Genomic DNA, 12,973 nt, shown 5'->3' with positions numbered 1-12,973 from the left:
AATAATGATGATTTTGACTTTAACGTTCAGGAGTTATGGTTCTTGAAAGATTGAAAAATGGCTTTTCCAGTCGTGTCTGTGCATTTACGCATGAACTTATCAACCAAAGCTTCCCAAATTTTAATATGTTGTTACTGATGACAAAATGGAGGTCAAGTTTAATTATGACGATTTTGACTTTTACCGTTCAGGAGTTATGGTTCTTGAAAGATTGAAAAATGGCTTTTCCAGTCGTGTCCGTGCATTTACCCATGAACTGTTCAACCAAAGCTTTTCAAATTTTAATATGTTGTTACTGATGACAAAATGGAGGTCAAGTTCAATAATGACGATTTTGACTTTTGCCGTTCAGGAGTTATGGTTCTTGAAAGACTGAAAAATGGCATTTCCAGTTGTGTCCGTGCATTTACACATGAACTGTTCAACCAAAGCTTCTCAAATTTTAATATGTTGTTACTGATGACAAAATGGAGGTCAAGTTCAATAATGACGATTTTGAATTTTACCGTTCAGGAGTTATGGTTCTTGAAAGATTGAAAAATGGCTTTTCCAGTTGTGTCCGTGCATTTACTCATGAACCATTCAACCTAAGCTTTTCAAATTTTAATATGTTGATACTGATGACAAAATGGAGGTCAAATTTGATATTGACGATTTTCATTTTCACCGTTCATCAGTTATGGTTCTTGTGATATTGGCAGGATACAAATAAATGTTAATAAATTTGGTTTGCTGTTGTTGTGACAGCCTCTTGTTTTACATAAATAGACCGTTAGTTTTCTCGTTTGAATTGTTTTACATTGTCTTATCAGGGCCTATTATAGCTGACTATGGGGTATGGGCTTTGATCATTGTTGAAGGCCGTACAGTGACCTATAGTTGTTAATGTCTCTGTCATTTTGGTCTTTTGTGGATAGTTGTCTCATTGGCAATCATACCACATCTTCTTTTTTATATTTATTGGAGTGTAAACCAAGGGGGAATAATGAAATTGACCAATCCTGTTCAAGTATTTATTGATATATGCAAATCATATTATTATAAGAATTATTAATGTATCATTTTCTCGTTTGAATTGTTTTACATTGTCTTATCGGGGCCTATTATAGCTGACTATGCAGTATAGGCTTTGATCATTGTTGAAGGCCGTACAGTGACCTATAGTTGTTAATGTCTGTGTCATTTTGGTCTTTTGTGGATAGTTGTCTCATTGGCATTCATACCACATCTTCTTTTTTATATTTATTGAAGTGTAAACCAAGGGGGAATAATGAAATTGACCAATCCCGTTCAAGTATTTATTGATATATGCAAATCATATTATTATAAGAATTATTAATGTATCATGTTCATAGATATCTGTTAATTGTATTCTTTTATTTCAGGGATCTATTACAGATTCACAGATATCAAATTGGAGTCAGACGTCAGAATTTTTGTGGCACAGGGAAGTACATGTACTGATCATCAACTTGGTAATGTTAATAACTGTTTGACACTGATCTCAAATAATACTGTGAGTTCCTTAAAATTGCAACTAAAACAACTTGGAATAGTACATCAGACTGCACCAAAAGATACTATACACGAAAAAAACTGAGGAAGTTGTATCACACATATTTGAATTGCACCTGGCCAGTCTGATGAATTTAAAAGAAAGCAAAACTATCTTCTGGAATTACAACTTCATTACCTGAAGGATTTATATTAACATTATTTAAGATGAACATACAGACTGAAAACAATGTATTAAAGTAGCAACTGCTGGCTGTTCTGTCCAAAAAATACACAAAGTCAGATATAAACAGATACATACCTAACATTTCAAGCTACATGTATTATCAGTCTAAATATTAGATATTGAAACCACAGGATTAGTTGACATGGTCAAAGAAAAATACCCCAGAAAAAGGATGAACACTGTCAAATTAAAACATTCTATGGCATTCTTAACTGACTCCTGTTTTGTTCAATCAGTTAGTTAAATGTATGAAACACCAGATATGAAATTGGACTCTGTGGCAAAAGTCTAAGTATTCCAGATGTAGTCAGAACAGTATGTCTTTCACAGATGGTTAATATATATATGATATATATCTTTCTTATTGTGAAAATACTGACTTTACTCCATTAAGAAAATCATCCTTGTATAGAATCTTACAAACATATGCAGCTTCAAAAAGAACAAGTTTACAAGGTCTAGACAATATTGCAACAGATGAAAATGACACATTTACACGACTTGAAGAGATGATTGAAGAGCTTCATAATAAGGGATCCACATGTATGTCAAATGAACAGCCCAAGTTTTGTAATAATAAGCTTTCTGCAGCAAAGCAGTGCCTTAAAATTGATTTTAAACTACGTCATGTACATTGTGCATCTCAGAGTAGACGTGCAGACCATTGCATTACTTGACTTCTCAGTTACCCAAAAAGGCTAGAATTATACTCAGCATGTGATCATGAGCAGTGTCAGCTGATTCGAGATGTTGAAAATGTTACAGTGTGCTCAGTTCTGTGAAGATTCAGGAGAGAAAATTAACTGTATCAAACCATGGATCAGATGCATGTCTGGAAGAGACATATAGTCTGAACAATCAACTAAGACCAATCACAACTGGATATCCTAAAGGACCTCAAGCCTCAGCAGATTTTAATAATCATGGAGTTTGCAATGAAATTCCTGCCATAAAAGGTATATAACTATTCAAATGCATAAAATTTAGATTTTTATACGACCGCAAAATTTGAAAAATTTTTCGTCATATATTGCTATCACGTTGGCGTCGTCGTCGTCGTCGTCCGAATACTTTTAGTTTTCGCACTCTAACTTTAGTAAAAGTGAATGGAAATCTATGAAATTTTAACACAAGGTTTATGACCACAAAAGGAAGGTTGGTATTGATTTTGGGAGTTTTGGTCCCAACATTTTAGGAATTAGGGGCCAAAAAGGGCCCAAATAAGCATTTTCTTGGTTTTCCCACTATAACTTTAGTTTAAGTTAATAGAAATCTATGAAATTTTGACACAAGATTTATGACCACAAAAAAACGGTTGGGATTGATTTTGGGAGTTTTGGTTTCAACAGTTTAGGAATTAGGGGCCAAAAAAGGGCCCAAATAAGCATTATTCTTGGTTTTCGCACAATAACTTTAGTTTAAGTAAATAGAAATCAATGAAATTTAAACACAATGTTAATGACTACAAAAGGAAGGTTGGTATTGATTTTGGGAGTTTAGGTCCCAACAGTTTAGGAATTAGGGGCCAAAAAGGGACCCAAATAAGCATTTTTCTTGGTTTTCGCACCATAACGTTAGTATAAGTAAATAGAAATCTATGAAATTTAAACACAAGGTTTATGACCATAAAAGGAAGTTGGTATTGATTTTGGGAGTTTTGGTCCCAACAGAATAAGGGGCCCAAAAACATTTGTCTGATTCGTGTAACTTTTGTACTATAGAACACAAACTCAGTTTTCTTTCCAGGGAAACCAGTCCATTCATACTATTACATGTTCACACTACGTCAAATTGAACTTCTAGCAGTCAAATAAAACCAAGGTTAACTACCAAGTAGAACAACTGCAATCATTGGGAACTTGTACCACTGCAGACTCACCATAAAAAATATACATTGATATATGCATTGCTTTTGAAACCTTGATAACATATAAATTATTTGCCTTAATAAATAAATCATTAGATAAACATGAATGTACTATATATGAATGTTTAATGTTGAGGCAACATTGCCACAGTTTTCATAATAACAGTTGCCTTGGTTTTTGGTTAACTGCCTTCAGCGCTTACAGCGCTTTGATTATTAGTACCTGTATCCCTGTGATGAGAGATGTAACTGGGAACTTTATCAATGGAAATTTAAAACTGAATAGATTTTTCAGTCCTAACTTTCTTAAGAAATAAATTAAAAATCTGTATTGTCACAAAAAAAGGAAAATGGCCCTAGCCTGCAGTTCAGTCATACACTATTGAGATTTCAAAAATAATTGTAGTTGTTGTTAAATGACAGAATTCAACTAGTTGAATTTTAGATAATTAACTATCAACTTTAATTGAATGTTTAGATTTAGAAGATGCAGATCTCTTCCATTGGTCTAAATTGAATCCTAAACTAAAGAAACGAAATTACATTAAACAACAATTGATTCCAATAGTGTCAACCTTCCACATGTTCTAGCTGTTTTTTTTTTCATTCTTTATATGAAGACTATCAAAAGATAACCCTCCCCCCCCTCCCCCCAAAAAAAACATGAAATAGAAACAAGGGCCGTCTTTCCCCTCAGAGCTTTTCAGCTCTTTGATTCTCATTTGAAATTTCATAAATAAAAAAGAAAATTTCTTCAAACATTTTTTTGAGAGGTTTAATATTCAACAGCATAGTGAATTGCTCTAAGAGAAAACAAAAATTTTAAGTTCATTAGAACACATTCATTCTGTGTCAGAAACCTATGATGTGTCAACTATTTAATCACAATCCAAATTTAGAGCTGAATCCAGCTTGAATGTTGTGTCCATACTTGCCCCAACCGTTCAGGGTTCAACCTCTGCGGTCGTATGAAGAAGGAGCTCACTTCTTTCAATGCATACATACACATTCTCAGTCAAATTCAGTGTTTACAGTCAAATATGCCAGATTACATGTACATGTATATAATTTATTTGTTAAGCATGAAGGATTATGATACAAAATGTGAATTGTATGCAATTATTCATATTTGCTAGACAAATAAATAGCTTATACTGCAAAAGTATCTGTTTTCACCACATAAATGTCATTATGGTGTCATTTGTTTACATCACAACACCATTTGTATTTATATACTATACATGTAGATAGTGTAAAAAAAATAAAACTCTGGAACGATGAACAGAAAATGGAACATTAACAATGATTAAAAAAAAAATGGTATTTTTACCTAATAGTGATATGATAGTGGGATTTTGTATTGACAGTTTTTATGGACATTTACTTTTAGATATACCTTGGAGTATGGAACATATACCTTTGTTATACATGTATCTTTCTTTTTTGTCACAGTATCGAGAAAAACAGAGTGATTGGTTTGGTCAGCATGGTAAGAACTGACATGTGACAGTTTGCATCATGGGGGATCCTAATGGAAAATTGTGTGTAAGTAAAATAAAATCTCTTATGTCTGAGATTTTTATTTCATGTACATTAATTATAACCCATGGATCAAAGTTCTGTAGGGTATAATGTTTTTGACTTTGTCCATCAGTCCTGTTCTAGTCATCCCAACTCCTCTGAAACCACTCAACAGAATTTTATAAAACTCTGTAGATAACAAGAACAAAATATGTAGATGTGTTTATCGACAGAAAATTACGATACACTGTTTTTTCTTTCATTACAATACATTGCAACATTAAAAAAAAAAATGTCAGATTTTTATAAATAAGCAAGTTATAATATAACTTCTGAATGAATTAAAATAAATCTTACACAATCGTCTTTGGATGCGTTATATGTGGGCACACTGTGACCATGTGATTGTTTCAAATCATCAATCATTTGATTCAAATGTCATGAATGTGGGAGATTAATAAATGATGTAAAAAAATCTGTAAACACATAAACATGATAAAGACAAGAAGAAGAATTTAAAATTTGCAAATCCAAAAACAAACAAAATTTGCAGAGTTTTCTCCAGCTGGGATGCGTTGGTTTTTATTGAGTCCTAAGTTAAATTATGACCATATTTGTTGACCATTGTAACAACTAGATATGGCTTTTTATTCCCTCTATGTCATGTGTGCGTTTTTGAAATTTGCATGTGAATATTAACAGAACTTCTCATTATTACCATGTAAATATTTTTTTGTAAAAAATGCAAAATAACTTCAAAATGTATGTACACATTATACTTATGATACTTTTTTTTCTTGTAGCACAGAACCTTTACTCATTTGTTTAAATCCGAGAAATAAGATTGGTTTACTGTGGCATCAATTTTAGAAAACACCTTTTCCACTGTTAAGCTACAAGTTCCAAATATGAGAGATACTTTTGTCATCCTACTTACACCTGAAATATACTTTTATTAATTGTTGCAATGCCAATGGCGTCTTTGCAGGGTTACTCACACTAACAAAGAAATTCACTTATGTTAAATCAGGGTACTCACCATTTGACCATGACCTTAGGATGAAAGACAACAGCCAAAGCACCCTTCCTTTGCTTTTCATTTTTTTCCCCAATAATACATGTACATGTATGATTTTGTATACATTATTGTTCTTCTAAAACTTCATGCAATGATAATAGCATGAAATATATGCTTTCAAAATGTTGCTAAACATTTCTTTGTTCATATCTCGCAAAAGTGTAATTATCTTCTTTTCATACTGGAACCATTCACATGTGCTTCGATACAATGACCATATTTCTGGCGACTACATGATGTTTGGCTAATTAAAATGATTAAAATCTTTTTGTAAGTGCTGTTATACATAACAAAAAAAGTAGAATAACAGAAATACTGAAATCCAAGAAAAATCCTACAACAACCATGACAACTGACAAAATCTAATCACCAAATTCATCAAGCAACATAATCCAACGTTAACAGTTCTGAATATAAGTTACACAATACTTTACAATTGTTAAGCACTGGTTATGTTTCATGCTATTTAAAATCCTAATAATTATAAACAACCTTGGCTTATGTAGTTAGGATTAGTTTCTGCAAGCACTTAGTATAATAAACATACTGCCCTCAATTGATGCAATTCTGGGCTGGCAAACAACTGCATTCAGAAATATTAATTCAACACTTGCAACTTCGTCTTAATGTTAGATTTATTTTTCTTTATTGGATATTGTACCTCAACACTTAAGACAGTATATATATTTACTACATATTTATTTTTGTATTTTTTTTCTTTTCTAGATCAGATAACACAGGATGTTACCACTGTGGTATGGCTATCAATTCATGGCATTAGTGAGCCGAAAGGTTTGTAAATATTGTAGCTTTGCCTTTTATTTTTCAACCTTTTATTTTTAATTTTGTGTTAAATGAGGTCTTAATTTCCATTTAAGTTAAATATTTCTTTACAATTATGGAAACAATGCTGAATTTTCTCTTTCCATTCTCTAACTGAAGTTTGCATCAACCAAATAATATAAAAAATGTATACACAATGCTTATTCACACAAATTTTTAATGAAGCATGAATTTGGGTACATTCACTTTTAACGTTATGGGTTTATATGTCCGTTTGATACAACCGCAAAAATAATTAAAAAAAATTTAGTTGATATTTGTTATACGTTGTTGTCATCTGCCTTGTTGAGCGTCATCCAAGACCAATGATTTTAGGATAATAACTTTAGTATGTATAAGTAAATAGAAATCTATGACCACAAAAGGAAGATTGGGATTGGTTTTTAGAGTTTTGGTTCCAACAGTTTAGGAATGAGGGGTCAAAAGGGTCCAAAATTAAACTTTGTTTGATTTCATCAAAAATTGAATTATTGGGGTTCTTTGATATGCCGATTCTAATCGTTTATTTAGATTTGTGAAGTCTGGGCCCCTTTATCAAATTGGTCCACATTGAGTTCTAGAGGTTCCAAAATTGAACTTTCTTTGATTTCATCAAAAATTGAATTGTTGGGGTTCTTTTTAAAATATGCTGAATCAAATCATGTATTTAGATTTTGTATATTGGACCATAGCAGGTAAATGTCCAATTTAATTTTTTTAAGTTCTAACACAACATTCATTGTGTGTCAACTAGCTATGTAGGCCAAAAATTAATTATTGTTTGTTTCCCTTTCCATGACTAACCCTGTAAAATCACTGCAACACGAAAAATTTTATTGGCCATTCTTGTCCAAATTTTTTTTTTCTATGTTGGTTTTTAGTGATATCTTTCCGATGCGTTGGTTTTTTTTTTTTATACCTTTCTGATGCTGCAGTCATCAAACGTTTTAAATCAAAGCTTTTTTGCTTTGAAGCTTGATTTGGAATCAAGAAAAACAAACATAATGCCTTGCCACATGATTTGTGTTGTGTGCAAGGGTGATCTTAAATCTGAAGCATCTTTCAACCCACTGAGTGCACCTTGATTGGATTTGTCTTTAACCTCTGTTCCTGTTTAAAGGATAAAATCTTTTGAGTAAAAATAGTCTGAGACGTCTGAACAGGTTGAGCACAAGTCAGGAAATATATTTCCTGCTTTCAGAGAACGTCCCTGATTTCTGGTGTAAAAAAAAAGTTTAAATGTGATTTCATTTTTATGCCCCACCTACGATTGCCCCACCTACGATAGTAGAGAGGCATTATGTTTTCTGGTCTGTGCCTCCGTTCGTTCGTTCGTTAGTTCGTCCATCTGTGTGTCCGTTCGCTTCAGGTTTAAGTTTTTGGTCAAGGTAGTTTTTGAAGAATTTGAAGTCCATTCAGCTTAGTACACATGTTCCCCATGATATGATCTTTATAATTTTAATGCCAAATTATAGTTTTGACCCAAGTTTCATGGTCCACTGAACATAGAAAATGATAGAGCAAAGTTCAGGTTAAAGTTTTTGATCAAGGTAGTTTTTTAACTTTAACTTTCTTAAACTATCCTGGGTTTGTACCAAACTTGGACAGAAGCTTGTTTATGATCATAAGATAGTATCCAGAACTTAATTTTGTAAAAAATTAAATTCATTTTTTCGGTATTTTTCGGGCGTCAATCAAATGTTGTCCGTGCATTAACTCATGAACCGTTCAACTAAAGCTTTTAAAATTTTAATATGTTGTTACTGACAACTAAATGAAGGTCAAGTTCAATAATGGCGATTTTGACTTTTACCGTTCAGGAGTTATGGTTATTGAAAGATTGAAAAATGGTTTTTCCAGTCGTGTCCGTGCATTTACGCATGAACTGTTCTACCAAAGCTTTCCAAATTTTAATATGTTGTTACTGATGACAAAATGGAGGTCAAGTTCAATAATGACGATTTTGACTTTTACTGTTCAGGAGTTATGGTTCTTGAAAGACTGAAAAATGGAGTTTCCAGTCGTGTCCGTGTATTTACACATGAACTGTTCTACCAAAGCTTCCCAAATTTTAATATGTTGTTACTGATGACAAAATGGAGGTCAAGTTCAAAATGACGATTTTGACTTTTACCGTTCAGGAGTTATGGTTCTTGAAAGATTGAAAAATGGTGTTTCCAGTCATGTCCGTGCATTTTCTCATGAACCATTCAACCAAAGCTTTTGAAATTTTTATATGTTGTTACTGATGACAAAATAAAGGTCAAGTTCAACATGTTCAATAATGACGATTTTGACTTTTACCGTTCAGGAGTTATGGTTCTTGAAAGATTGTAAAATGGCGTTTCCATTCACTTTATTGCATTTACTCATGAACCATTCAATCTAAGCTTTTCTAATTTTAATATGTTGATACTGATGACAAAATGGAGGTCAAATTTGATATTGACGAATTTCCCTTTCACCATTCATCAGTAATGGTTCTTGTGATATTGCTAGGACACAAATAAATGTTAATAAATCCGGTTTGCTGTCGTTGTGACAGCCTCTTGTTTTCCTTTTTTTTGTTCAGCCTGCGATTTACAGCAAAAGTAGGTGAGACACTGGGTTCCGCGGAACCCTTACGAATTTTTTCATTACAAATTTTATTCATCACACTATTAGTTATTGCTTTATGATATGGTACAAAAATCAACTAAAAAAATCAATTTTGTTTGCCCCCAGGTGACTTTTAATATGTTTATAGCATTGAAAAAGCTCCAAATTATCTCCCTTTGATGCAAAAATACATTTTTTTGGCATTAAAGTTGAAATATCTTTTTTAAATCATCGATGACCTATATTTTTTATTATTGTTTTCAAAAAGCTGTACATGAACTAAATACTTGTAAAATTTAAGCGATTTCTGTAATTTAGTTCTTTTTTTATTTCGATATTACTTCTTTTTCTCCTATTAGTTCAACAGTAAATAAGGACATTAACAAAAAATTATGCTTCTTTCAGAGGCAGATTGTTAGCGTAAATGAACGGTGACCCAATTTTTTTATTTCATTTTTAGCTCACATGTGAGCTTTTCTCATCACTTGGCGTCCGTCGTCGTCGTCTGTCGTCGTTAACAATTTTTCAAACATCTTCTCCTCTGAAACTACTGAATGGATTTGGATGAAACATGATAGTTCCTTAGATTATCCTGCACAAAATGTGTGCTTCGATTTTTGATCCGTCAAAAAACATGGCCGCCCTTACTTTAAATAGAACATAGGGGTCAAATGCAGTTTTTGGCTTATATCTCAAAAACGAAAGCATTTAGAGCAAATCTGACACGGGGTAAAAATGTTCATTAGGTCAAGATCTATCAGCCCTGAAATTTTCAGACGAATCAAACTAACCATTGTTGGGTTGCTGCCACTTAATTGGTAATTTTAAGGAAATTTTGCAGTTTTTGGTCATTATCTTGAATATCATTATAGATAAAGATAAACTGTAAACAGCAAAAATGATCAGCAAAGTAAGATCTACAAATAAGTTAAATATGACCAAAATTGTCAATTGACCCCTTAAGGGGTTATTGTCCTTTAATGACAATTTTTTCACAATTTGTTCATCATATTTGCTAACTTTAAAAAATCTTCTCCTCTAAAACTACTCAACCAAATTCAACCAAACTTCAACTGAATGATCAGTAGGGTGTATAAAATAAAGTTTGTGTTTTATTTTCTATTTTGTCTAAAAACATGGCCGTCATGGCTAAAAATAGAACACAGGGTAAAATGCAGTTTTTGGCTTATATCTAAAAAACTCCAGCATTTAGAGCAAATAAGACTAGAAGTTAAAATATTTATTAGGTCAAGGTCTACCTGTCCTGAAATTTTCAATTTGCAATTTGCAAAAAAAATAATTTGTTGTGCTACTTCCAAAAAATAGAAAATATTCTGACCAGAAAAAAACCCATGTCCCCCTACAAGTTAAATGGTCCATGCCTAACTGTTATTAATGAAATCATTTAACTGTTTTGCTGTTATTGGAGCCCCTTGCCCCTTCTCAGCAGTGGAATAAATTCAAATCATGAATGAAGAAATTCGAAAGAATAACAATTTAATAATGTAACAATAACAATTTTATTGTTAAAATTCTTTTATTGTAACTATAATGTAATAAAAATAACGTCCTGCCGCTCTTCTTGTATGCATATTATATTAGAAGGAAACGTGTAAACATGGTAGAACTTGTATTTCTAATATTGAAGAATTGTTAGCTGTACATGTTTGCCTGGCATGGTTCAATATGTTCAATAAGGCATTATTTACCAGGTGAGCGATTCAGGCTCTTGAGAGCCTCTTGTTCTATTAAGTATATAATAAAGTTCATTTATCATGTTTATAGAAAAATATAAAGAAATCATATATTAGAAAGAAAAAAAAGATTTATACTGGAGAGCCCCCTTAATATAAACATATTTTATTTGTAATCATCAAAGGGAATGAGACACAAGCTAAGACTTATGATGTCTTCTTTGGTATCTTTTCTTGTCTACATGAAATTTTATTTTGCTGTTATCACAGTCCAGGCAATTACTGAAAACTGTAATATTACTTTTTAGCTCACCTGGCCCAAAGGGCCAAGTGAGCTTTTCTCATCACTTGGCGTCCGGCGTCCGTCGTCGTCCGTCGTCGTCGTCGTCGTCCGTCGTCGTCGTCCTGCGTTAACTTTTACAAAAATCTTCTCCTCTGAAACTACTGGGCCAAATTTAACCAAACTTGGCCACAATCATCATTGGGGTATCTAGTTTAAAAAATGTGTCCGGTGACCCGGCCAACCAACCAAGATGGCCGCCATGGCTAAAAATAGAACATAGGGGTAAAATGCAGTTTTTGGCTTATAACTCAAAAACCAAAGCATTTAGAGCAAATCTGACATGGGGTAATATTGTTCAACAGGTCAAGATCTATCTGCCCTGAAATTTTCAGTTGAATCGGACATTTCGTTGTTGGGTTGCTGCCCCTGAAATGGTAATTTTAAGGAAATTTTGCTGTTTTTGGTTATTATCTTGAATATTATTATAGATAGAGATAAACTGTAAACCGCAATAATGTTCAGCAAAGTAAGATCTACAAATAAGTCTACATGATCAAAATGGTCAGTTGACCACTTTAGGAGTTATTGCCCTTTATAGTCAATTTTTAACCATTTTTCGTAAATCTTAGTAATCTTTTAGAAAAATCTTCTCCTCTGAAACTACTGGGTCAAATTTAACCAAACTTGGCCATAATCATCATTGGGGTATCTAGTTTAAAAAATGTGTCCGGTGCCCCGCCCAACCAACCAAGATGGCCGCCATGGCTAAAAATAGAACATAGGGGTAAAATGCAGTTTTTGGCTTATAACTCAAAAACCAAAGCATTTAGAGCAAATCTGACACACAGTAAAATTGTTCATCAGGTCAAGATCTATCTGCCCTGAAATTTTCAGTTGAATCGGACATTTCGTTGTTGGGTTGCTGCCCCTGAAATGGTAATTTTAAGGAAATTTTGCTGTTTTTGGTTATTATCTTGAATATTATTATAGATAGAGATAAACTGTAAACAGCAATAATGTTCAGCAAAGTAAGATCTATAAATAAGTCAAATGACCAAAATGGTCAGTTGACCTCTTTAGGAGTTATTGCCTTTTATAGTAAATTTTTAACCATTTTTCGTAAATCTCAGTAATCTTTTACAAAAATCTTCTCCTCTGAAACTACTGGGCCAAATTTAACCAAATTTAGCCATAATCATCATTGGGGTATCTAGTTAAAAAAAGGTGTCCGGTAACTCGGCCAACAAACCAAGATGGCCGCCATGGCTAAAAATAGAACATGGGGGTAAAATGCAGTTTTGGGCTTATAACTCAAAAACCAAAGCATTTAGAGCAAATCTGACAGGAAGTAAAATTGTTGATCTGGTCA

The 12,973-nt window shown here is 32.8% G+C and overlaps 1 protein-coding gene across 3 annotated transcripts in view; it reads left to right on the top strand.

The window, feature by feature from the left end:
- Positions 1-12,973, top strand: part of LOC143075848 (fibroblast growth factor receptor 2-like) — a 47,565-nt gene that overhangs the window by 17,323 nt on the left and 17,269 nt on the right. For 2 of the 3 annotated variants that reach the window (XM_076251426.1, XM_076251427.1), the window contains exons 4-6: positions 1,386-2,697; positions 5,061-5,153; positions 6,934-6,999. In XM_076251426.1, coding sequence (XP_076107541.1) covers positions 6,949-6,999 — 51 coding nt within the window. In that variant the 5' untranslated portion in view covers positions 1,386-2,697; positions 5,061-5,153; positions 6,934-6,948. The remainder of the gene's footprint in view (positions 1-1,385; positions 2,698-5,060; positions 5,154-6,933; positions 7,000-12,973) is intronic. The other variant, XM_076251428.1, reaches the window with a different exon arrangement.

This window comes from Mytilus galloprovincialis, chromosome 5, assembly GCF_965363235.1.
Source record: "Mytilus galloprovincialis chromosome 5, xbMytGall1.hap1.1, whole genome shotgun sequence".
Classification (NCBI taxonomy): Eukaryota; Metazoa; Mollusca; class Bivalvia; order Mytilida; family Mytilidae; genus Mytilus; species Mytilus galloprovincialis.
This window is presented reverse-complemented; position numbering and strand designations above follow the sequence as displayed.